This window comes from Heliconius melpomene, chromosome 16, assembly GCF_056956725.1.
Source record: "Heliconius melpomene rosina isolate 202511_hmr_F chromosome 16, ASM5695672v1, whole genome shotgun sequence".
Classification (NCBI taxonomy): Eukaryota; Metazoa; Arthropoda; class Insecta; order Lepidoptera; family Nymphalidae; genus Heliconius; species Heliconius melpomene.
In genome coordinates this window covers 1,661,346-1,689,234 of record NC_140404.1, presented here as the reverse complement: position 1 = coordinate 1,689,234, position 27,889 = coordinate 1,661,346, and the positions used below count along the sequence as shown (strand labels likewise).

At 31.0% G+C, this 27,889-nt stretch overlaps 1 protein-coding gene across 1 annotated transcript; it reads left to right on the top strand.

Moving 5' to 3' along the window:
* The first annotated feature begins 591 nt into the window (after positions 1-591).
* LOC146530656 (fatty acid synthase-like) lies at positions 592-24,590 on the top strand. The gene is made up of 38 exons (XM_085199497.1): positions 592-708; positions 1,394-1,580; positions 1,662-1,782; positions 2,992-3,195; positions 3,584-3,700; positions 4,828-4,991; positions 6,200-6,336; positions 6,669-6,854; positions 6,970-7,156; positions 7,616-7,778; positions 8,132-8,301; positions 8,794-8,945; positions 9,251-9,434; positions 9,565-9,713; positions 10,526-10,707; positions 10,789-10,908; positions 11,531-11,640; positions 12,766-12,956; positions 13,429-13,589; positions 14,046-14,303; positions 14,493-14,610; positions 14,867-15,115; positions 16,100-16,246; positions 16,380-16,486; positions 16,721-16,871; positions 17,609-17,780; positions 18,179-18,291; positions 18,644-18,805; positions 19,136-19,302; positions 19,567-19,722; positions 20,191-20,409; positions 20,828-20,966; positions 21,855-22,020; positions 22,250-22,403; positions 22,744-22,885; positions 23,230-23,415; positions 23,503-23,605; positions 23,785-24,590. The coding sequence occupies exons 1-38, from the start codon at positions 592-594 to the stop codon at positions 24,342-24,344; spliced, it is 6,471 nt and encodes a 2,156-aa protein (XP_085055623.1). The 3' UTR covers positions 24,345-24,590.
* Positions 24,591-27,889: the final 3,299 nt, after the last annotated feature.

Sequence of the window (27,889 nt, the reverse complement as noted above, 5' to 3'; positions counted from 1 at the left end):
ATTTAAGAACATTTAAAGATATTTTGAATAACTTTATAAAAAAAAAATTAGAATAGGAAAATCATAACATATTTCAATATTTATATATTTATTGTAAAAGTAAATTATTTTTTTATTTACACATTCTTTTATAATGTTATTGTCTTTTATGTAGTATCTATTGTCTGATTTAAAAATAAACTTTTCCAAATTTTCAAGGCATTGCGTGTTGTGCAGTGAAACTCAACGCCGCGTTTTGCCTCTCTACCAGAGCGAACAAATTAAAATATAAATAAATATAAATATATAAATAGCTATAATTGATTTCCCGAAATGGAAATCGAACTCACAATCGTCGTGGTTACAGCCACACGCTTCTACGCTTCATTCCAATATGTTGGTCACGAATGAAAGGTTAAATACATTAGAAATTTAAATATATTTGAAATAAAAAAGCACTTGTATATAATGCATAGGTACATGCATATGCTATTTACTGTTGTGTCGCTAGTCGATGTAGTTTTTTTGGGTTAAAGAATTTAAATTAGATATTTTTTTGTGGTAACAAACAGGTATTCTTAGTGAAAATAACTAATTATTTACAACAAAAAAATGGAAAAAGAAAGACAAAATGAGTTGAAGGGGGATGAAGTTGTTATAAGTGGAATATCTGGAATATTTCCAAAGTCTGATTACATATTGGAGTTTATGGAAAATTTGTATAATAAGGTGAGATTTCAAAACTAGATTACCTAACCTAACCTCTAACTTTTTTTTGTGAACCTTCAAACGTAAAAAGGAATATCTATTTTTTTCCCTTCCCGTAGAAATTTCTAGAAAAAATCTGTAAGTGCTCCCCTACAATTCCTGAACTCAGGTATACCTACCGTATGTCCAATTTAGATTCCATTCGTTTCGCGTGTCTTTTAGCCACTCAGTAATATGATCACTCAGTAACAAAAGATGTTTTTTCAAGCTATGATTATTCTGGTGGGCGCTATATCTTATACATCCCTACTATATATCTAACCTTAGTAAACGAAAGTTATTTATGAGTAGGTAATTCAATTTTAAATGTCGCCCGTTATGTAGGCAACGTGTTCTACTATGATGTAGAAACTTTTTTAATAACAATATTATTCCACGTGAGAATTGAACCTGTAATTATTTCTAATTTTATATGATACGTCCTATGTATCCCGTTGATGTATCTCGTAAGTAACATCCCGGGTAGGCAGTGCCTATTGTTAAGACACTCCGCTCCCCACTTACGATGCGCCTTGCATCGAGACCAGAGCGAAGAAATGTACATATTAAATATTTCACTATTTCGATTGGAAATCGAACCCTCAACCTGACGCGTATAAACTCACACGCATACGCCTAATTTAGTTTTACGTTTTTTTTCTTTTAGGTTGACATGGTAATAAGTCTAGATCCCTATTTGGTCCACCCGGACGCACCACAGCATGTTGGGGTAATCAGTACCCCAAATAAATTAGATGCTCAGTTCTTTAAAGTCACGTTTACTCACGCAATGACTTTGGATCCTATGTGCAGGAAGTTGATGGAACATTCGTATAGTGCTATATTTGATGCAGGTTACTATTGAAACGGCTTTAATATATTTTTTCTTTCTTAATTTATTATATTATTTTTCAAATGGTTAAGTTTTTACACAGGTATTAACCCCATATCGTTGGATGCCAAAAAAATTGGTGTATACGTCGGAGTCTCTTATTTAGATACTATAAAAGAATGTATGATGAGCGGCAGCAAGAAAAATGTATTTTTTATTAGTGGGTAAGTCTTGTATATTATAGAACGAATTATTCAATTAATGTATAAAATATGTCTTCGTGTTATTCTAAGTGGAAATCTCGATATGCAGCAAAATAATGTCAAAATTGCGGTGCTTCTCCATTTACTGGGCGATTTGTCAAAGTTGTCCTTTATCGATGACTAGTGGACCCGGACGCGGCTACGCCTGCTTAAACTATAAGAATATTTATTAAATATATTTTCAGTTTTCAATAGAATTAGTAAGAAAATATAAGCTTAAATAATCAAAAAGAATAATAGTTAGAGACATATTATTAGAAAAATTATCTGAGAAATTGAAAACCAACATAAGAAGTAAAAGTAACTAAAGGATATTTTTAATATTAGAAGAAGTACCTCGAACCCGTACCTAAAAACTACCTAAAAATATTTTTTGCCAACAATATCAAATAAAAAAAGAAGAGAACCAAAGTGTATAATTATAAACAGCAAATAAAGTTCGAAAATGTATGAAAATTTATAAAACCATCAACGTCATCTGCCCGTTCGCGTCGGTCATACTGTGCCGCCCGTAGGCTAGGTCATTTGGAATCAGTGACATCTCCTTAATTATTTATTAGAATGTTATACACTAAACTATGATATCAATCTAGATAAAATGCTAAGAGTGACTATTATATTTATTTTCATAAGGATGAATATCAAAATGTCGCGGTAACGGCGTTGCGTAGCGACGCGACGGTTGTTATTGACATGGCAGAATAAATTGCATGTCAAATTAGAAAGTACTTTAAAATATATTAGTTTATATGTGTAATGTAATGTTATATAGCCTATAGCACTTCTGAAGAATGCAGCTTTCATACAAAACAAAAACAATGTAAATCGGACCAGTAGATCCAGAGATCTTAGCGTTCAAACAAACAAACAAACAAACAACTCTTCCGCTTTATTATATTAGTAGAGATGTGTTCTTATTAGATATATGAACTATCTCCTGATATTGTCGTCATTCTATTTTGAATAACCTGTTTATAAGTATACAATACTATAGAATGTTTTTATCGTCTTTGATATATGTGGATATTCGTATCATAAAAGATTAAAACTGTTCTTTAAGTGGGAATATGCGTCAAAAATCAAAAGGAGCATTAATTGCATTTATAGTTTCCGAGAAATTAGTGGATAAACATACTCCTAAAATTTAGAACACGTACATAATTATTACAGATCGGCAAAAACTATGCTTGCAAATCGTATTTCATACTACCTCAATTTAAAAGGGCCTTCTTACGCCATAGATGCTTCCAATGCTAGTTCTTTATTATGTTTAGAACAAGCCTATCAGAACTTGGTATCTGGAGAAATTGAGGGCGCTATAGTCGCTGGTTGTAATCTATGTAAGCAGCCTACCTTGGGGGTCAACTTGAAGAGGTATTAACAATTTTGGTTAAATAATATGTTTTCCAGAATCAGCTCCACGCTGTATCCCGCACACAGCAAGGTAGGCACATAGGAACATAGTGTTATGGCACTGCGTTTCCCACTTTCAGCCCGATTCTGGGGGCATTGCGTGTTGAGTGGCGGAACTCAACGCCGCGCTTAGCCAAGCTCAAGACCCTCTGAAGAAATGAAAATATATATGTAAATAAATATTTTACTTCCTCGAGTGGGAATCGAATCCACAATCGTCACGTTACAGTCACACCCTTGTGCCGCTGCGCCACGACGACCTCTTCAGAATTGGAAGGTTACCTGTAAAAAGTACCTACATATATCTTTATAGATCTTTTTAATACTAACTATAATCTTCATGTTTCAGGACAGGATTTCTATGCAAGGATGGTAAAACAAAGTGCTTCGACAAAAATGGTGACGGATGCGTCAGATCAGAAGCAGCAAGCGTAATATTTTTACAAAAGGCCAAAGACGCTAAAAGGTAAAATTTCTAATGTTTAGTACAAATGTACTAAATGCAATGAATAATAAGATTTATAGTTTTTTTATACATAATGTATATATTTATATTCTACACAGTCTTTACTCGTTGAGGTTTTTAACAATTATATACGGTAAAATTTAACAATAAACATTTTTTTAGCGAGATACGAGGTGAATCCAGGGAACCTAGTATTAGTCCTAAGATTCTAAATTTTAATTTTTATTTTTTTTCTCTTAACACTCGAAAGAAAGATAAATCTATTTTTAAGTACGGAAAAGATAACATGGGCCTAAGAGTTGAATATTTTTATTTTAAAAATCAATTTATTTACAAAATAATCAACATGTTTGTTACAAGTGACTCCATTACCTATTTTATAGTTTTCTTATTTTCTCTTTTTATTATTTTTAAAATAGCTCATTCATTTCTATGACTATAGTAATTTCAGTTTAAAATTTAATAGTGAAACGTCTTAACCACTCGAGCCACCGTTTAGGTTTTTACGTTGGGTCAAGCACCGGACGCGCTTGTTCCTTGAGACTGCGCATTGTTACGTTTATAGTGTTTTGTTGACGGATTTGAACTATGTACCCTTACTACAGTAAAAAAATAATATTTTATATTTCTTTAGACTGTGTGATTTTTTATACTAAATTACACACATGAGCCTAATCGAGCCCCTTGTTAGTTATATATCTTACTAGCGGACGCGCGCAGCTTCGCTTGCGTATTTAGGGGTGAATTCTAATAAACTATGAAATATGTGTTCAATTAAATACTTTTAAAAATATAAATTTCAAATTTTATAAAAATCGGTGCCGATTTTAAAAAAAATCCATACAAACTTTCAACCCCTATTTCACCCCTTTAGAGTAAAAATTTTTCAAAATCCCTTCTTAGTGGATGTCCAGATTACGAAAGTAAACATCTGTCCAAATTTGACGTTTCTACGCACAGCGGTTACGGCTGTGCGCGCGTCTTACCTCAGTCAGTGAGGACAAGTCCTTTTATATATATAAATTATTATTATTTTTAATAAAGAAACGTAATGTCAAAAAAACACTTGTAGTAGACATAACAAAATAAATTGAAATATGTTTTGATCATAATATCATATTTTCCAGGATTTACTCTCAAGTGGTACACGTTAAAAGCAGCTACTCTAAACCGGAAGTGAATTCAGTGTCTGTACGCGAAGAGCACGACATTGTGACGTTCTTGGAAGAGTTCTATTCTGAAATACATGTTGAACCTTCTTCAGTTGATTATGTGGAGGCTGATGCTTATGGTACAGTATACATAAATATATTATACATGTAACTATAAGTGCGATAATCATGTATTCGATTTAGAAACAAAGAAAGACGATTTTTTTCCGCTTTGATAACACAGAATGCGGTGTTGAGTTCTGCCACGCACGCAATGTGTTACTTTCGCTCGGAAACTTAGTACCTATAGTTTAAATTATTAAACCAGATATAATGACCATGAGAGTTCCTTGTGACGCTTAGAATTTATATATATAAAATCGAAAGGTCACTCTCTCATCACGAATCTCAGAAACTACATGTGCTAGGAATCTGAAATTTTGCATAGGAGTTATTTGTACGACGTAGGTGCTCGCTAAGACGGGAATTAGCAATATCCGACTTCTAAGTGGTTGTTTTTCGGGGTTGAAAGTTTGTATGAAACTTCGTTACTACAAATGCTAGGAATTTCAAATTTTGTATGGACGTCACGTTATAAGACGTTGGTACTCATGGACAGAAATTAATAATAACGTAGTTTACGCATGCGAAGCCGCGGGCGGGCCGCTAGTAAAAGTATAAAACTAAGTTAAGCGAAACGATGAGTATATTTTTAATTTAGTATATTATTAAAATATTACAATTACAATAAAATATTTTTGACGTAATCTATATACCTACATAAAAGGACTTGTCCTCACTGACTGAGGTAAGACGCACGCACAGCCGTAACCGCTGTGCGTAGAAACGTGAAATTTGGACAAATGTATACTTTCGTAATCTGCTAAGACATCTACTAAGAAGGGATTTTGAAAAATTGTATTCCTAAAGGGGTGAAATAGGGGTTAAAACTTTGTATGGAAAAAAATTTAAATCGACACCGATTTTTATAAAATTTGAAATTCAGAGTCTTAAAAATATTTCATTGAACACTTGTTTCATGGTTTATTAGAATTCATCCCTAAGCAGGCGGAGCTGCGCGCGTCCGCTAGTATCTTATAAATCGACGAACGGCTGAGCCGAGGGTACAAGCGAGAGCGCGGAACAAGCGATAGCGGCACGATCGGCTTACGCGTTCTACTTGTAACGCATATCTCGATTCATTATTACTTGTAAAAAGCACATAATTATATACCTACTTGTAATTAATCTGAATCGAATTAAATATCCAATTAATCGAATCACCCAAAACTTATTTAAATCACGTTATATTTATAATAATAATAATAATTGTGCTTTCTAATTACAGGTGTTGCTTCTCGAGATGAAGAAGAACTTAAAGCGATAAGCAAATTCTTTGGTAAAAAGTCACCAGTTTCTGTTGGCAGCGTCAAATCTAATATGGGCAACAGTGAAGGTGCATCGGGAATGTGTTCTTTGACAAAGGTAAGCTTCATATACTTTTTTATATCTTCACGATATATCTGGCATATATCATTGTATTATGGATATTGATGGAGCCTATTGCTAAAACACTCCGCTCAATTTTTTAGACATTGTCTGCTTAGTTGCGGACCTCAACGCAGCGTTTTGTCGGATATTTATATTGTTTTGTATTCTTCTGCTTTACGTGTATAAAATAAAGTCGCTTCGTAGTGTTTTTAGCATTTAAATGTCATTTAATAAACAAAACAACTACAATATATACCTAGACGGCTTCATGTTATAAAACATTATTTACAATTTACAATTACAATTTATTTATTTTCAATTTAAAGGTTTGTCTTGCATATCACAAAGGAGAAATTGCTGGTAACATCAACTGTTTCGATCCTATGGAAGCTGAAAACACCACCGTATTGAGAGAAAATTTGCCGTTCAATAGAGGATTCATAGCTATAAATGACTTTTCATATACTGGAGTAGATTGCCATGCTTTACTTAAAGGATATTATAAGCCAAAGGTATACTTATTGCAATTGCTTCTACTAAGAATGATTTCAAAGAGAAAAATAGGTGTTTTCTTTCCACACAAACTAAATTGTGGTTTATAGCTGATATAATATTTTAATTTTACAGGATCTAACTCGGTATAAAAGTAATATACCATACCTAGTGATTGTGTCCGGAAGAGACGAAAACTGTGTTAATGAACTTTTTGACATCTTACAAAGCTATCCATTCGATCCTGAATATATTGGAATGCTGCATAATATTTATAATCACGATATCAAAGGTCACACTGCAAGGGGTTTTATAGTACTAGGTGATAGACGGGTTTTGTTTACACAATATTATATATACACAGTAATTCAGTTAATTCTTTAGTTGTTATTGAAATTGTAAAAATATCATAATCAGTTAATTATATATCCATTACCAAACACCATTATTTACCAAAAAACACACAGGGTGCACAATTATAAAGAAAGTGGTTAGTGAAATATATAGAAACGGGATTCAATTGAATTCGTCATAAAAAAAGACCGACTATGACGTATTTTCAACTTCTTCCACCTTAAGTATGTGGCATAATAGAATGCCACCTTAAGAAAAGTTGCTGAGCATTTTCCTTTTAAATATAAAATGTAAGAATCTGGTACATCTGATAACCATTTTAATAGTTTTTCATCTGATGTTTAATTGAAATTTGTTACACAGAAAAAAAATCTTTTTTTAAATTTTACACGGCATCCAACGAAATATAGTTATTTTTTTTTTTCAGATAAAGATACAAACAGACAAACGTTAGCACTCAGAAGAAGTGTAGATTACTATTCAGGGAATAGACGACAGATTTGGTTTGTATTCAGCGGAATGGGATCCCAATGGGCCAGTATGGGAGTCGATCTGATGCGTATACCCATATTCAATGAATCAATTCAAAGGTATGAATAATTGTTATTTTTTTCAATTTTTGCTTTTGTATATATTTTTTATACTTAGTGCCAAGACATTATCTCTTTTTAGACCTATTCGAATGACGTTGAATGTTACGGAATAAATTATTTTCATTTCTTCGTTAACAAGAAAAGCGCGACGTCGGTTGGCCACTCAATACGGAATACCTTGAATATTCGGCAAGAGGGGAACGAAATATCTTAATACCATTTTACCTCTGCCTACCCTTTTATATACTACCTTTTATATGCGACGTTAAGCTAAAAATAAGAAAAATAAAAACGTTAAAATAGCATTTAAGCCTTTGCTGTAAGAAGTTATTTCTTACAATATATTTCAGAGTTGATAAAGTACTGAAAACTAAAGGTTTAGACATAGTAAAAATATTATGCGACAAAGATAAGGCTATGTTTGACAATATCTTACACTGTTTCGTGGGCATCGCTGCTGTGCAAATTGGCCTTATTGATATCTTGAGAGCAGTTGGAATTCAATGCGATTATATGATTGGTGAGTATTTGTTATGTATTTGATATGGTTTATAAGTTGAATACATCGTTCTCCCCCCCAAACTCGTGTACATTGAATGACGGAACACAACGCCGCTCTTTTCGCTACAATCTACATAATTGGGAAATGTACATAATACATTTCCCCGAGTGGGGTTTAGATCCAGGACCGCAAGCAGCAAGTATAGCTATCAGATTCTATTATATTGACATATAATTATCCAAACTATGATAATAAGAAATTGGTAATTGTAATAATTCGTAGACAACAAGTTTTATGAAAAAAAAATTGTAAATAATAACAATAATAACTTTTTCATTACTACTACGTGGAACGAACTACTACGTTAAAAGAAGGTACTATACATATTTCTGTTCTAAATATTGTGTGTGTAAGCATTTGGCCGAAGGAATGTTAAACGTAAACATTTCTTCTAGAAAATTTTGATTGTTTTTTCTAAATTTAATAACTTATTATAATTTTACATCCAAGGTCATAGTGCAGGAGAAATAGCTTGTGGATATGCCGACAGCTGTTTCACAAGTGAAGAGATGATCCTCTCTGCGTACAGTCGTGGAATGGCATCCTTAGAACCCAATTTGATCAAAGGTTCTATGGCAGCTGTAGGATTGGGTTACAAAGATGTACGTTTATCTATATATATAAAATCGAAAGGTCACTCACTCATCACTATATCTCAGAAACTACATGTGCTAGGAATCTCAAATTTTGCATAGATGTCACTAGGACTTAGTCATGGAGACAGAAATTAATAATAACATAGTTCACGCGGGTGAAACCACGAGCAGGCCGCTAGTATTTTGTATGTTTATTTGAAAATTTAAAAAAAGTACAATAAGTAATAAAAGTTTTATATACCATTAATAAATATTAATAGTATATAAAATTTTTTAAATGTTACTTTTCTAAACGGTTCTTTATTTTTTAGCTAATCCAAATATGTCCCCCTAACATCGACATCGCTTGTCATAACAGCTCTGAATCCACAACAATATCTGGGCCGGCCGAAGAAGTTCCAAAGTTTCTAGAACAATTGAGAGCAAAGGATATATTCTGTAAAGAAGTGCCTTGCAGTAATATTGCATATCACTCACGATACGTTAGTGCGACTGGTAAATTGTAATTATTTTTTTGTTATACAATAATGGCGATGATTTAGTTTTAAAATTTTTGTATTTATTATTTAATTCAGTTAGTTTTACATGAAAAAAAAATATTATTACATATATGGATTTTGTGCAGGCCCAGCCCTGAGGAAGTATTTGGATGAAGTCATCAAAGAACCGAAACTGCGGAGTAGTAGATGGCTGTCGACATCAGTGCCCGAAGAGAAATGGGATGAGCCGCTTGCCAAGCATTGCTCATCACAATATTTCACCAATAACTTACTGGTTTGCTTAGCATTTTAACATTTAATATAAAAGAATAACAAATAAAAATAACTTAAAATTTAGTTATAGTATATTACCAAAAAAATATTTATTATATTACGAATACTTAATAACGAATATGCTATATTTTTTAAATGAACTATTGTTAAGATATGCCTATAATAAGGCACATAAAAATGCAAGATGTACAGGGTGGAATTGTCAGCACCACTTTAAATGAAACCACAGTTTTAACTACTCTATAAAAGCCTAATATAAGTCAGAAAAAAAATAATTCCCAAAAATGAAAAAGTAATTTATTCAAACAAAATATATAATAAAATTATCGTTTTAAAATAAAACGCCATTTGTAAAGTATAACATAAGCACGCACGCACATACCTGTCAAAGCGGCAACGTCGCATACGTATGTGTGCGTGACACGAAATACAGGTATGGATAAAAATCGTGAAATGAAAAAAAAATCCTACGTCCCAACTGTTGAGGTAATTTGATTAATTTTTTTAGCTCTGGGTTTGAAATATTATACCCTATATGCAGTTTCAGTAAAAGGAGCGCTGCCTCTTCCACCCTGTATAAAAATTATGTTTTCTTTTCTTTTGCTTAAGAAAATAAACTAATATACAGTCCGCGAGGCGTAAGCTGGGATTTGCATTTGTATGAGTGTACACAGATAGTGTATGTGTGACGACGCGACGGTTCACTTACGCCTCGCGAACTGTACCTGATTTTATTAAAAGAAAAAAGATGGAAATACTAAAATAGAATTACTCTAAATATTAATGTTACTAACATAAGTTATACACACACAGAACTCTGTATACTTCGAAGAAGTATTGAAACATATTCCATCCGACGCGGTAGTTATTGAAATAGCCCCGCACGGCTTACTCCAGGCAATTTTAAAACGCGAACACAAAGAGTGTTTGCATATTCCTTTGACGAGACGAGGACATGAAGATCAAGTACAATTTTTACTAGAAGCTATCGGAAAGTAGGAATTTGCCCGTATTTCAAATACTATCAGTCTTTACTCTCTAAGTTTTGTCAATGTTTGATCAGTTTATTCTTTCAGAATATACGAGGCTGGTTTTAATGTGAAAATGGATGCTTTATATCCAAAAATCGAGTATCCTGTTTCGACTGGGACTCAGTTTCTGTCACATTTGGTCAAATGGGAGCATAGTGAGGATTGGTATGCTGTTTTTTTATATGTAACTAGCTTTCATAGGCGGCTTTTTTCACGTGGTCAAATGGAAATACTAAAGAGTGGTTGTGTATGACATATTCGAGCCGATTCGAGGTGGTACAAAAATCACTGGTACAACTAACATGATAATATGATAAAAGCTATAAGCCTTTCTCTATAAATGAACTAACCAACAAAAAAATATATTTGTATATAACTAGTATTGACTAATATTGGTTATGTACAAATTTAGTCTGTATATATAAAGTAGACAGCAGTATATAGTAGACTTCACAGCCAAATTTTGAATTCAAAGTGAAATTAATACACAATTGGAAGTATAGACAGCGAGAATTTTTGTCTCTTGTTTGTTTTGCATGTTGATAGTGTAAACTTTAATCTACTTCCCTCACAAGGCATTTCTCAAGATATATTTATGTGAATCCATTTAATTCATAAATTATGTTCATGTTTGTTGGATAATATTTTTTTTGAATAAGGATATTTTTTTTGAAAATAACATTTTTTTTTGTTTTTTTTGTTCGAACTGTTTTTTAAATATAAAATGATGTGATAATGTTTAGTTTATTTTTTTTTAAATAAAATATTTAAATTGATACTTTATTAGGGTCGTAATAGGGCGTCTAGAAGAAAACGTAATTTACACGCCAAGCCGAGATCTTGTCGTTTCTCTTCATGACGAAGAATATGCCTTTATCAAAGATCATATAAGAGACGGTGAGTTATTACAAAAATGTTAATGATATTTTTATAATTTTAAATTGTGAAAAATTTATATATTTTTGAAAGGCCAGTCATGGCGCCACGAACATAAAGTGTGCGATTGATTATGGGTTCGATCCCCACTCGAGGAAATTAAAAATTAATTTACATTTATATTTTCATTTCTTCGCTTTGGTGTCGAGGCAAAGTGTGGTGTTGAGTTCCGCCACTCAACACACAATACCGCCAGAATTCGGCGGAAAGTGGTGAATGTAGTGTCTTATCATTAACAAGGCTTTGTGCGGAATACAGCGTGAAGCTGATTTTAATTCAAGATATTTTTTTTCAAAGTCAAAGTCAAAGTCAAAGTCAAAGTCAAAGTCAAAGTCAAAGTCAAAGTCAAAGTCAAAGTCAAAGTCAAAGTCAAAGTCAAAGTCAAAATATCTTTATTCCATAAAAATGCTTAACATTTACTTGGACATGTCATAAAGTAGAAAAAAAATACAAAACAAAATAACCAAAAAAAATTTGCAATTTTGACTTGAAAAAAGCCCGTTCAAATGGTTGAGCTCATGAGAAGATACAGGCAAAGAAACTCATGGCCACTCTTTTTAAATGCCAACATTTGTTACAAATTACAATTAACAATTTTAACTTAGAAATAGAGCAACTCATTTCCAAACATCTTTATCGCGAACATAATCTTTAACAGAGTAATATGTTTTTTGGCAGAGCCTGTGCTTTACCACTTTTTTAAATTTGTTCAGTGATAAATTAACCACGTCGTTTGGAAGTTTGTTATAAAAGTAAGTAAAACTTTGACCTACGAATGAGTGAGACACTTTATGGAGCCTAGAGAAGGGCACAGCAAGCTTATTTTTATTTCTTAAATTATGTTGATGGAGGTCACTGTTTTTATTAAATTTATTAAGTTGTCGTAAATATATTGGGAGTATTTCATTTATTCAATTCTAAAAAATTGTAGAAAGGACTTGATAACATTGTGTGCAGGACTTGAAAAGGCAACTATTGAGTACATCTAAAATATTAATAAATAATTTATTTATATTAGGATTATGATGAAGATTATGAGTATTAAAATTAATGACAAAATTTTAATCAAGAAATATATTTTAATAGGTAAAATAATATTCCCTGAGAGTGCATTGCTAGTATTGACGTGGCAAACATTAGCTATGTGGATGGATGTCAATTTTGATGAACTACCCGTGATTTTGACGGATATTAAATTCACCGATCAAATTGAGCTAAAACGAGAAAATTTATTGAATCTTAGTATATGTGTTACTAAGAAAAATGGTCGATTTGAGGTAGAATTAAAAACATATGTATAATATTAACTAAATTTTAAGAAAAAAATAAAAGGTTAGTCGTGGCGCAGGGGCACCAGCGAGCTGCTGTAAAGGTGCGATTCCCACTCGATGAAATTAAATATTTAATATTTTTATTTCCTCGTTCTTGTAACGCAATAAAGGTGCGGCGTTAAATTCCACCACCAATTCTGAGAATTCAGCGGAAAGTTGGGAACGGAAGTGTCTTAATGAGAACGACGACTCAACTAAACTATAGTTCACAGGTCGCTATAGCTATATTTGTTACTATTTTTGCATTAGATATTTGAAAATGATTTAAATTATCCGGCCTTGTTATAAGTTCGATTCCCACCCGAGGAAATGATATTCCAAAAGATATTCCGTATGTTTACTTTACCGTATGCTGATTATGGTGTAAAAAGATAATTAACTAATATGAAAAAAAAAATAATGTTATTATACTCTACAGATAGTTGACGAAAATAAAATAATTGTTAGTGGCTATATAAATCTATATGAAGACAACCCAAAGAGAGTGTGTGAACATTCTGATGAAAATATAAGAAACGACATCACGTTGTACACGCCTGATATATACAAGCTGCTTAACTTACGAGGTCATGTATATATGTAAGTACGTTTAACTGTAACATTTTGTTCTCAAAGTGGATTAAAAATTAAAAACAGATTTTTTTATTTAGTTTCATCTCCAATAGATATGGTATTTATGGATATTCATTTGCATGGCTCTACAAATATATATAATCGATCCTTAATCAAATTATTTTAATTAATATTTATTTATACTATATTTTATTATAGCTTAGTAAAAGCGTCAGTCTCACATGATTGTATTATTTACAATAATATTTTTATTAATATTATTATGTACCTAAATATACACAACTTTTTTGTATACTTTACTTTGTGTGGAGAAATATATATATATATATATATATATATATATATATATAAATTATTTATATTATTTTATTACTCCCTATCTATCCTGTTATAGACTGAAGATATCGTATTAAGCTAAAGCAATATATTTAAATAAATATATCTATAATATAAATATTTCAGAAATAAATTCCAATCTCTCCATTCTTTGAATCTAAACAACAATGAAGCTTACATCAAATGGAGTGGTGATTGGATAACGTTCCTGGATGGCCTATTACAAATAAATATATTTGCAAATGATTATGATGGCATATCTACACCAAGACATATTGAAAGTTTGATTATTGATGTCTTTGAGCATCGAACCAAGGACAAAAGTAATATGGATGGTGTCATTTGCTATAAGGCAAATTACTATAACAATTTTAAAGTTTTAAGGTAATTGATTCATCTATTAGTGTAGTACTTTATATAGTTGGAAGCTAAAAAAAAATTGTTCTAGTTTGTAATACTAGTATCTTTGTGGATCGTAAACAAATATATTTATTTATTCATTTTCATTATAAATATTAATTTTAAGATCAATTATAATAAAAATACACATTCAAGATACTTATATTCTTATAGGAGTGGTGGTGTACAAATGGTGAATGTTAATTTTGATAATTTACTTCCTCAACGAATGGAGTCTGACTTTTTGGGCTCCATACAATTTTGGCCACACTTTCTACAAAAGGATGTCAATGTTAGTATAGGTATTTAACTCTAACACAGAAGTTTTGACTATCGCCGAAATTTTTATTTCAGTACTTTAAATATAAAACAGACAAGATAAATACATTTATAAAAAGAAGTTTGCAAAGACAGTGCCTGAACTAGTAATTTACTAACTAGTATAATTTTGTTACAAACAATTTTATTTCAATGTATTTATTAATTTTATTTGAATCTTAAAGATGAGTTAAGTTTTTTTAAACTACTATCTTGCTTATTTCTTTCAGTTAAGCACAGCTATCGCAATTAATATGCAAATCGTTGGTGATGCTACATTAAAGAATAACATTTTAATGACAGAACTAAAGACTTCAGGCTTAAGCCTTTTTGCAGATAATATGAGAAAAATAACAAGTGAACTATCTCTAAAATTAGTATTTGACTCCATAAGTGTTGAAAATGGAAATTTGAATGTGTTGAATAAATTACCTGAGTCTGATGTTCTTGCTGTTTACGACTTTGTAATGAACACAGAGGTGACTTATGAATCTTTAAATAAATTTCTAAATTGTAAAGCAAATATATTTAATCAAAACACCTTATAAATTAATTTAAATTATAGCCCAATTTACAAATTAGGAAACTCAATAAATAGCAAAAGAAATTATATGAATATGTCAATTTTTCCATAATTATTTAATGTAAAAATTTGGTCCTTATATTAATGCTCTTCAGTTTCTCAATATTTTTTTCGTATTAGTAGAAAACATTTTTTATTATATATTTAAAGCTCAATGAAGATTGAAATTTTGATAAAATAAATATCTTAATTTTTTCAGTTGATTGCTGCAATTTACGCTAAGCTGCCAGAAAGTGGATTTGTTTTAACATTAGAAAAGAAAAAGAATAACAAATACATTATACAAACTGATTATTTCAATATTTTATCAGTGTTTCCTATTAGTGGTGACTATATTCTAGCTTTAATGAATAAAGTTTCAGTTAACAAAGTAATTGAAGATATGGCTATTGTACGAGTAGGTGATGAAAACTTGTTATTCAAAGAAACTCTAAAAGAAATAACAAATAATAAGCTTATCGTACTACTGAATGAAAAAGATAACATTTATGATTACAAGGGTATGGCAAATAAGTATTTATTAACGAATTAAATTAAATTCAATTCAATTTAATGATTTTATGTATTTTAATAATTATTTTAGCCTATGTAATGAATCTACGTAAGAAATATGGTAATAAAATAAGCATATTTGCTCTCTTAGAAGAAAATGCACCAAATTTTAATTTGAGCAACAATTTCTATAACAAGCAGTTAAAGAAGAATTTTGCTATTAACATTTTATACAACGTAAGTAATATATTAAGAAGAAGAGAAATATAGTAATATACTATATACATATATATATCAACATTAATTAATTGATATCCATATGGATATCAAAATTATTTTCTATTTAAAAATAACTTGTCGCATTAAATAAATAAATAAATATTTACAGGGTAAATGGGGTGGATATTACTACACAAGCTTTGAAAATTCTAACAATTTTACCCAAAATTGTAAATTAAAGCTGAAAGAAGTTGGAGATGAAAATTCTTTGTTCTGGGAAGAAGCTGAAAAAAGTGAAAAAAGCAACACAGTTCAAGTATAGTCCATTTCATTTATAGAGTTTTTAGTATTTTTTATAAAACAAGTATTTCTTCAAATAAATAATCAAATTTATAAAAGTACTTTTTAGGTATATTTTAATTAATTTAGGATGTTATCTTATTTATTAGGTAGAATATGCTGGTTTGTCATTGAAAGATATAGAAAAATTGAAGAGCGAAACAGTTAATCAAAAAGATTTATCATTCGGCATGGATTTCAGTGGTTTGGATTCCAGGTAAACTTTTCTTTATGCATTATTACTATAAGTAATTTAGTTGAATTATATATTCTATATATTATAAAATTTATAAAATATATTAATGCTTTTATTCGCTCTGGTGTCGAGCCAAAGCATGGCGTTGAGTTTCGCCACTTCCGACACTTTCGACAAATGGGTGTCTTAATGGTAGGTTTCTCCTGCTGTATGAGGGATACAGTGTGAAGCTAAAAAATGTTTTTGTAATTTTAGGGGTAAGCGGGTAATGGGAATAATACCTGGAGGTGCAATTACAAAGTTTATTGAGTGTAACACAGACTTATTATGGCCCGTCCCGAATCATTGGTCCTTAGAAGAAGCCGCTACAGTACCTTTGCCGTATGCTCTTGCTTACTACTGCCTGGTAAATAACAAATATTATAAGTTATGTGCATTTCAAAATACTCTATTTTGTATTATAATATTTAAATATTATTTATTTATACATTAAGCAAAATTTTTGTACCCCTTTTTACACAAATTGTCGAAAGAGTACGAAATTTGGCACAGTTACAGTTTATATGGAGAAGGAGTGTAGCTGTAGAATTCAAATTTTTTTTCTAAATAATGCATAAAAGATTAATAAATAAATAAAATAAGTAGTTATACTTACACGCCGCCATATATTAGACAATATATACCATTTTTGTATTTACAAAGTGATATATTCGTTCGCTAGGCAACGAGTATTATTGTGCGGTGCTGCAGTTCTCCAGTTTATGTAATAGTCATAGTTTTTGTTCTGAAACATCACTATTAATGTTAGAGTTATTTTTTTATATTGTTTTTCCTTGGTGTGTACAATTTAGATTGTATCTTTTATTTCTTTTTATACCGCATGCAACAGGTTAAGCAGAGATTATTTTCAAGTCGAAACACTCCGCTCCACGCGTTCTGTCTGTAGTTCACCATTTATCAACATTGTATGTTGGGTAGTGAATCTCAACGTCGTCTTTTGTCTTTGCGGATATAAGAAATTAATTTTATTATCCTCAATTCGAAATTGAACCCATAACCATCGTGTTTACACTCCGATGCGGCCCACTGCGGAATTACCTTGATGGAAATACCAGTAAAATTTTGCTTAATCTTTTTTTTCAGATTAACAGAGGATATATGTATCCGGGAATGTCTGTTTTTATTAACGGTGGAGCGGGAGCTCTTGGACAAGCAGTAATTTCGATATGTTTGGGTTTTAGCTGTGACGTATATACTAGTGTGAGCGATCCCGCTAAGAAGCAATTTTTGCTTAAACTTTTCCCAGCATTAGATGGTAACTTTTTTCATTTTTAAGGTTCAAAAGAAAAATAGTTGTTGTCCGTCTGTTTGTGTGTCAAAATAATTTAGCTCAAAATCACGAGGATTTATTAAGCCGAAATTATTATCAAATATTTACACTAAAAAGATACCAGCATTTATGCATTGTTTTTGTTGCATTTTGTTTAAGATATATTCATAAAAACTTTCGACCCCAAAAACAATCCCTTAGAAATCGAATATTGCAAATTCCCGTCTTAGCGAGCACCTACGTCCTATAAGTAACTCCTATGAATAATATATGAGATTCCTAGCACTTGTAGCTTCTGAGATTTCGTGATGAGTGAATGACCTTTCGATTTTATATATATAGATACTATACGAGTATATAACATTTTATTTTTCATTGTCTAGAAAATAAAATTTTGGATTCGTCACACGATGACTTTTACGCTTCCATCATAAAACAAACAAACAACGAGCTCTGCACGTTTGTAATCAATAGTGAGAGTGGTGCTTGTCGTAGGGTAAGTTGTTCTTGTTGTTGTTGTTTTTGACTTTATCATGTTGACTATTATGTGTATTAATTAAGTAAGGCACTAAACACAAAATAAATAAAAAAAGATTTTCGTAGTCACAGACAAGATAGTTCAGGCTTCAGGATAGTAGCTTCAGGCTGTATCCCATATTTTATATCACCCTGCTTTACGTGGGAGGCAGAGGGAACCTGGTGTTAAGACATTTCGTTCCCTACTTTCCGCCGAATTTAAGAGGCATTGTATGTTGAGTGGCGGAACTCAACACCACGCATTGTGGGAATAGATGCCTATCCTGCTAGTTGCGGGATATAGAGTTACCCTAAATATAAAACATTTTTAGGCTGCAATGAAATGCGTCGGTACTCAAGGAATCTTTTTGGACTTAAGCGTACAGGATATGATTGATAACCAATCATTTGGTATGAGTTTCATCATCGTGAAATCCTATACTGGAGTTGACTTTTCATCAGTTTTTAAACAGGAAAATACTGCAGAAAGAAAAGTACGTATAATAGAACTAATTAAATTGTTAGATATTTTTAATATAATCTAGTGTTCAGAAATAAAATCAAGAAAGGAAATTATACTTTTGAATGGCTCCTTTTTAAAAATCGATATTAATTAAGTTAATAATAATAATATAATATTTTTAATATATTTGTATAGTTGACACGTATTTAATATTTTTACTCCAAATTCACCGTTTTTTACCTCAGATTAATACTTTTTAAATTTGTTTTTTTTTGATAAAATATTTTTATACTGTCAAATCTAAATTTGTTTAATGTTTTCCTTTTCGCATTGTAATGATTTAATAATTGTTTATTTTTAGTTGCTGCAATTATTAGTAGCAGAAGGTATAGCAAAAGGAATAGTGCGACCTCTAACACATGTTACATTTTCGCCTTTTGAAATATCTAGGGCGTTTAGATTTAGAGAACATAGAGGAAGGGTTCTATTAGATTTAAGCAATCAACCAATTGTTGATGTTATGCCAAGGTACAATATGTAATTATTTTCAGCTTCCATATTTAATAGAAAGCAAATAAAATTTGAATATGTGGTAAAATAAACAAACACACGTATCTATTGTGTTTTACACTTTTCGTTTAATTATCGAGACATTGTGTATTGTGTGATGGAACTCAACGCCGCGCTTTGTCTTATTACCAGACCGAGAAAATGAAAATAATCTCCGAGTGGGAATTGAACCCACAGCCGTTGACGGCGGCATCTTTGTAAATATGTTTTTTAACATTTCAGATTAATTTTACATCCGCTACGTTCATACATAGTGATTGGAGATCAAGATGAGTTAACTGCCAGTTTAGTTGATTTACTTGTGAAACAGGGCGCAAAGAAAATATTCTTACAAATTAAATCTAAACCCATTACACCTTTTATTGAAGCTAAAATACTGTAAGTGATTTTTTTATATATATAATACAAATACTAGCGGATTCGCGAGGCTTCGCCCGCTTGTACTATACGAATATTTATTAAATATATCTATGAAATTATTTCCAATTGTTCACCCAAAGTCATTTCTTTTCCCAATCAATCTCATGAAAAAAATAGTTTAGGGGAAATAAGATCAACTAGGGGAAATAAGGGGCCGTCGTGGCGTAGCGGCACAATGGTGTGACTGTAACGCGATGGTTGTTAGTTCGATCCCCACTTGAGGAAGTGAAATATTTATTTACGTTTCTATTTCCATTTTTTCGCTCAGGTATCGAGGGAAAGCGCGGCGTTGAGTTCTGCCACGTAATGCCTTCAGAATTCGGCAGAAAGTGGAGAACGGAGTATCTTAACACTAGGATGATGTTTATTTTAATTGATTATTCTTTAGTTTGTATTAAGTTTGTATTAAACTTATAATTATTTTAGGCTCTGGATGAACCAAGGTGTTGAAGTAAAAATAAGTCGCTATGGCATTGAAAGTGAAGAGCAATGTAAAGTGTTAATAAATAAAGCGACACAGTTGGGTCCGATTGAAGGAATATTTATAGTACTTTATAAGCTATCCGTTGTAGAAAAAGCTGATTCTGGATTGACTACATCTATAGCGAATGTGGATATGTTATCAAGAAACCTGAATGGCCTTAGGTGAGATAGTTCTTTCTGATATACTTACAGAAATTCATTCGTTTACCATATCACTAATTTTGCACAACTATGACAAAGTGTTTTTCTGTAAACGTGGTTGGTTGTGGGTTCGATTTCCTCTCGAGGAAATAAAATATTTGAAATTTCCATTTTCTTCGCTCTGGTGTCAAGGTAAAGTGCGGCGTTGAGTTCCCCCTCTCAACATGTATTCAGCTTTCGCGGAAAATGATGAACGGAATGTCTTAACACTAGGTTTTTTGTTTTAACAACATCAAAGGTGATAACTTGTAGACTGTCTAGCTCTCGAAATGATCACTCGTTCTATCTAATTAAACTCCTAACTTTAGAAGGGAAAAGATAAATGAAGTAAACAAAAGTTAAAAATTTTACTTTCATATTTTTTATTTATTTATTACAGATATTTCGTCATATTAGCAAACAATAAGAAGAATAATGTTGAAGACGAATATCTTTATTCATTATGTAGTAAGATATGTCGATATCGAAACGACATTGGCTTGGCTTCACTTCTATATCTCGCAGAGTATGTGGACGAGGTAAAAATAAGCATATAATTATTTTTATTAAATGAAGCTTCAGTGTATACAGAGTGGAATTGTCAGCACCACTTTAAATTAAACCACAGTTTTAACTACTCTATAAAAGCCTAATATAATTCGGAAAAAAAAATAATTCCCAAAAATGAAAAAGTTTTTTTTCAAATAAAATAAATAATAAAATTATCGTTTTAAAATAAAACGCCATTTGTAAAGTATAATATAGGCACGCACACACTTACCTGTCAAAGCGGCAACGTCGCATACGTATGTGTGCGTGACACGAAATACAGGTATGGATAAAAATCGTGAAATGAAAAAAAATCCTACTTCCAAACTGTTGAGGTACCTTGATTTTTTTTTTAATTCTGGGTTTGGAATATTTTACCCTATATGCAGTTTCAGTAATAGGAGCGCTGCCTCTTCCACCCTGTATAACATATGACACATTATGAATGCCCGACGTAACACTAATTGCGAGTACAGTGGGTTACAGTCAAAGCTATAAAAAAGAAAAAGAAGCTATAAAAGCGTTAAACTAGTTGTTTTTTTTTAAATTCGAGCCAGTCGTTCATGAGATTAGCGCTTCCACCAAATATACGCTACAGCTTTATAATATTATTATAAATAATATTTTAAACATTATTGATATACTAACGATTAATAATGTATTTAGAATTTGGATATAAAATATAGTATACCTTGATTGAGCTCTAGTTAGCTTTTCTATGATAAAGTTTTAAATCATCTGTTTCATTTTTAATTGGGATTTCTGAAATGAAAATTTAAAGTATATTTTATTTAAACTTACTTAAGTATTATAAATATATATCTCTTAACTAAATAATATACCGAAAAATAATTTATTATACAATTTTGATTTTACAGTTTGAAAGCCTTTCTCTAGAAAATTCGAAAAAACCAAAACAATCAATTAGACAAATATTAAACAACATGGAAAAAAGTATAAAAATGAATTCTAGTCAAGTAATTTCATTTAATACCAATAAACATGTTAAAATGGAATACTTGAGAAAAATAAATGAAATAATTGGTAATGTATAAAAACTGTAAAAGTTCATTAAGTTATTTTCAGTCTTTAGTATGACGAGGACGGACACCTTTTAAGTCACAAAACATAGAGATATCTTTGTCTGCAGGTGCAGTATATTACACCTTAGTCCTTTCGTTAATAAACTATCCAACACAAAAAAAAAATGTTTCAGCATTAGTTTTAGATATGAGCTCGTGCGATAATTATATACATTAATTCATGTTTGTAGGAAAAGATATGTGTGAAACTGAAATAGATGTTAATATGACATTGAAATATGTCGTAAGAGATAATATAACTATATCAAAAATAAGAAATTTAATTCTGGAAACTTATCAAACCTGTATATCTGAAGAAAATCTTAAGCAAATGTCTTTGCAAAGGTACTAAGGTTTATATTTATAGTTTTGCAGTTTTTAGAGATGAAAGTCTTTTTGTTGTCCAAATTCTATTCAAAATAAGATAAAATTATTATTTGATTTGGTGTCTCTGTTCTCCTATTATCACCTCAATAAGGTCCTAGAGAATGTGTATTGAGTGGCGGAGCTTAACGCCGCACCATATTCTTGCCAATTATTCAGTTCCCCGAGTGTACATCGAACCCACAACTATCGTGTTTACTGTCCAACGCTTCATAGTTCCCACTGCACCACGATGACCTTAATATAAAATGTTTAATTAAAAAATATTATGTTAATAAAAGTAAAATGTATGCAATTTCAGCATTCATAATATTGATTATAACCTGGAACGAATAAAGAATAATATTGGTCTCGAAACGTTTTACTCATACATTGATGAGGATTCGTTTGAAGCGGGAGAACCAATGAAGCAAATGATATCTTTAATGTATAATTATCCGGAGGTAATTTAATTTTATTTGTTATAGACATAAATTACATTGTAGGTAAAGAGATTAGTGTAAAAATATTATATTCTCAACTTTCAATATTTTTAAAATTATGTTTATGCAAAAAATATAGAATGTAGAATTTGGCAGAAAGTGGATAACAAAATGTCTACATTGGAATTGAGTGTAACACTAGATAGGTTTCCAGGTTCCCTGACTGCCCTGCTATATGTAAAATACAGATACAGCGATAAAAATAATAAAATAGAAAAGAAAACGTAGTGTCCCAACATTATAGTCATCTTAACATTAATCGTAAGATTTAAGAAATGTATATAAATTAATATTTAAAATTTTAGAAAGTGTATGAAATGGAGAATATTGATCCCGGTGCAGATTACTTGATCTTAATACCGGGGTTCGAGGGTCATTATCGAATATTTGAATCTTTATGCTCAAGTCTTAAAATAAAGGCTATGACTTTGCAACTTGGACCGGATGTAGAAGGAAACACGATTCCGGAAATAGCTAAAAATATTATAAAGGTAAAATATGCTACAAAAAAAATGTTAGATGCTTAGTAGATTTAGAATGTAATAATCATAATGTAATTTTGCTTTTATTATTTTTAGAACACGATCATTAATTTAGAAGAGAAGAAGAAATTTTATCTTTTAGGATACTCATTTGGTGTTAATATCGCATTAGAAATTGCAGCGTTATTAGAAGAGAAAGGTAATTTAATGAAAATATTTAAATATTTTTTTGTTTTAGTTTAGTAATTTTATTATATATTTTTCAATCTTATATGCTTTACTGTAATAGGATGTGGTTATAATTTATTGGCATATAATACAGCAGCATGTTACGTTATAAATTCGATAAAATTTCAAACTTAAAAAAATAAATTGCAGGTGTTGAAGGAACAGTTTTCTGCTTAGACAGCAGTCCATATACAGTTCAAGAACAGCTGACTTCATATATAGGAAACTTAACAGATTCAGACTTACAAAATATTCTAATCGATCATTTTTACAAATTAATGACTAACGAAACTAAAAATGAATTAAGCAATCTTATAAAAACATTCGATAAATTTGAAGATAAAGTGCTTGCTTACGTAAAAGCTATAAAAGAACGTATATCCTACCCTCAAGAATATATAAGGCTGATTTTAGAATCAGCCTACAAAAGAATATTACTTGCTATAAATTATAAACCTACTTTTAAATTGGAATCGAAATTAGTTCTATTAAAAGGATTAGAACATTCGAGTACTAAATCTCTACCCAAAGATTATAATTTGAGTAAATTTACCAAGAAAGTAGTTAAAATAATTGAGATTGATTCTGATCATACGTCCATACCATATAACGTCAATATAACTGCGATTATAAATGGATTGCTTGACGATGATTTGCTAATGAAATACAAAAATACCAACCGATGTAAAAGTTATATGACGAAGAAGTAATTTTAAGGGTCCTAAATTCATTTTTAATAAAGAATATCATGTGAAGGAAAATTAAGAGAAGTTACCAAACTGAAAGTCAAAGCCTGAAAAGTTACACAAAGTAAGTAAGTATAAATTAAAGCCTTCAGAGTAATAATGTATTGTAATTAATAAAACTAATAACATCTTCAATTCGATAAACAAGAAAAGGGAAGATCACAATTTATATAATACCCATCATGACCCACATAGAAGATTTATTTTAAAAGTCGCTAATTTAACTATAAATTATATTTTAATTTAATAAATAATTTGAAAATAGAAAGCATTTTTTTTAAGTTAAGAAGAAAACTTTTATTTTTATATTAATGACGCAGCTTCGCCCGCTTGAATTCCATAATTATTAATTTACTTATCTGCATTACTTTCGTTTTCTAATAATAATATCATTTTAACAACAATATCTATACCTATATAAAAATGAACTTTCAGCCAATTCAATAAAACAGTTAGCACTTTTTACGTACATCATTCTTTAAAATGTTATAACTTTTTTATTTATAAACCAATTTAAGTAAAGCAAACACTTAATGTTAAGAGAAGCTTACCAAAATACACTAAAGTAGTGTAATACAATAGTGAAAACTGAAATTGAATCGGTTAAGCTATTTATGAGATTGGCGTAAACAAACGCACAGACAAACAAGCAAAATTTAAAAAAATATATTGATTTTATTACCTACTTTTATTTTCTTTGATGATTTAATGATGACAGATATTATTTTTATTCATTATCATCATCATCATCGACAGCCATCGATTGTCCACTGCTGGACATAGGCCTTCCCCAATTCCCGCCACCACACTCGGTCCATCTACCAGGGGGTCGTCTCACCGGACGTTTTCTACGGGGTCTCCACTCTAAGACACGTCTGCTCCAGCGGCCGTCGGCTCAACGACAAATATACCCCATTATTATTATTATTTATTAATATTCAGAATGCTAGCAACGCAGCTGTAGCTTTTCTAGTGTTACACGAAATCGTAATCAACGGTGATCACTCACTACTGATTGATAAATTAACAATTACTTATACTCTATTATATTCTTTTATTATTAAATATTGTTTTTACTTAAATTACATAGATTATTTACAAGTAACAATGTTACCTTCTATTGTTTATTATCACCTCAAAAAATAATAATAGAGAAAAGTACTTTTATTTCTCACAATAAAGAAGGCATTTTAAAATATAAATGTTAATAAAACTGTTGTTAAATAAATTATAAGCAAAAAATCATTTTTAGAAAAAGCTTTTATTTAAAAGCCCTAAAAAGGAGAAAATAAAATTTGTCTTTTAAAATTTAACTATCAACTCATAACCTCATTGTACACTATTTATATGATCATAAAAGCTTGTCGCGTTAATCAATATTTAATTAAATTCAAACTTTGCGATGACTTTAAGATGGCGATCTTAGATGTTTTGCCATATTGGATTTAGAAAAACGTCACATTTTTCGAGTTACTCTCAACGAGCCCTTTCAATAGATATCCATATTGTAGAAGTAGACTAAAATTAACTATTCGGCTATCTTGGATGGTCCGCCATATTGGATTTAGAATGACGTTTGATTATTTTTCGAGTTGCTCTCAATGAGCCCTTTCATTTGATATCCATATTGCAGAATTACAAGAATAATAACTATTCGTTCATCTTGGATGGTCCCCCATATTGGATTTAGAATGACGTCACATTATTTCTCAAGTTTCTCTCAAGAAGCCCTTCATTTGATACCCATAATGTACAAGTGCATCGAAAATAACTATTCTGTTACTTTGGATGGTTCGCCATATTGGATTTAGAATGACGTTACACTATTTTTCCAGTTACTCTCAACAAGCCCTTTCATTTGATACCCATATTATAGAAGTTCATGAAATATAACTATTCCGCCATCCTGGATGGTCCGCCATATTGTATTTAGAATGAAGTCACAAACCTTATCGTGCATTGTCATCCAAATTAAACGTGTATACAAAATTTCAGCTCAATCGTACGAACATACATTTCATTATATGAAAGCACAAAAAACTTGAATCGTGTCAATTCTATTGGATTTCAAGTGATGTCACATTATTTTTCTAATTGTTCTCGGCAAGATCTTTCATTTGATACCCATATTGCAGAAGTGCATAAATAATAACTATTCCGCCATCATAGATGTTCCGCCATATTGAATTTAGTATAACGTCACATTATTTTTAGAGTTACGGTCAACGACCCATTTCATTTAATATCTATATTGTAGAAGTAGACCAAATAAATACTCGGCTATCTTCGATTTCCTCCTTATGGGATTTAGAATGACATCACATTATTTTTTGAGTTGCTCTCAACGAGTCCTTTCATTTGATACCCATATTGTATAAGTACATTAAAAATAACAATTCCGCCATCTTGCATGGTCCACCATATTACATTTAGAATGACGTCACATATTTTATCGTGCATTGTCATCCAAAGTAAACGTGTATACAAAATTTCAGCTCAATCGGTTGACGATATCTACTTCAAACTTGAGCTCTAAGATTTCACCCGAACCCACATACATACATTGCAAGTTAAATAAAAGCTTTTAAAAATAATAAATATTTTTATATACTCTATTTTATATACTAACGTTACTACATTTTTCCACGTATAAATACCCTACGTCCTAGGATGAGGTAAAAACCACCCGCTGTGTTAAATAGTTCGTAACGTAGGTACCAAGAAACATTAGTTCTTATAATGTGTATGAGTTATTGCACGCTACATACATCCACATCATGGCGCAGTGGAACAGCGTCTGACTGAACGGTTGCGGGATTCAGTTTGGAATGCAATATTTAATGTTTTCATTTCCTCACCCTGATAACGTGTCAAAGCGCGGCGTTGGGTTCCGCCCCTCAACACGCAATGCCTCAGGAATTCGGTTAAATGTGGGAAACAGAGAGTTTTCACGGAAAACGCAGTATCTTAACACTAGGTTCCATTTTTTTTTTATTTACCCACTCTGGTACAACAAAACTTACTATTAAGTTACGTTATGCAACACACAGGTTTCGGATTAAGCCGGTGGAGAATGCGGTGTTTACTTCTAGACATTCTACCTACTACCGTAGCCTTAAAAAAATCTGTTCACCTGTTTTATTTGTTACCTTAAAAAAATAATTAATTTGTTCTAGTTTTATATAATAAGTTCTATATTTCAAAGTAATAGATATATTAAAAGGTACCTGACCTAAGTTGAGCTTTACTTAAGTCGCAAAGTCGCCACTGCGAAGCCGGACATATTGCAATATACGCGTGAATTGTCCCCTAATACTGACTTCTCAACACCAGCGATCAGAAACCTTTCATATATTATATTTTTTTAGTCGAGATCATGTTATAACGTGATGGTAGTAGTAGCCTACTGTTAGTAGAATGTAAAAAGAGATTCAAATAAGCACTATATGAGGAATATTCGAAGTTAATAAATCGTAGCATAAAAATATGAAAAAGATATAATAAAACAA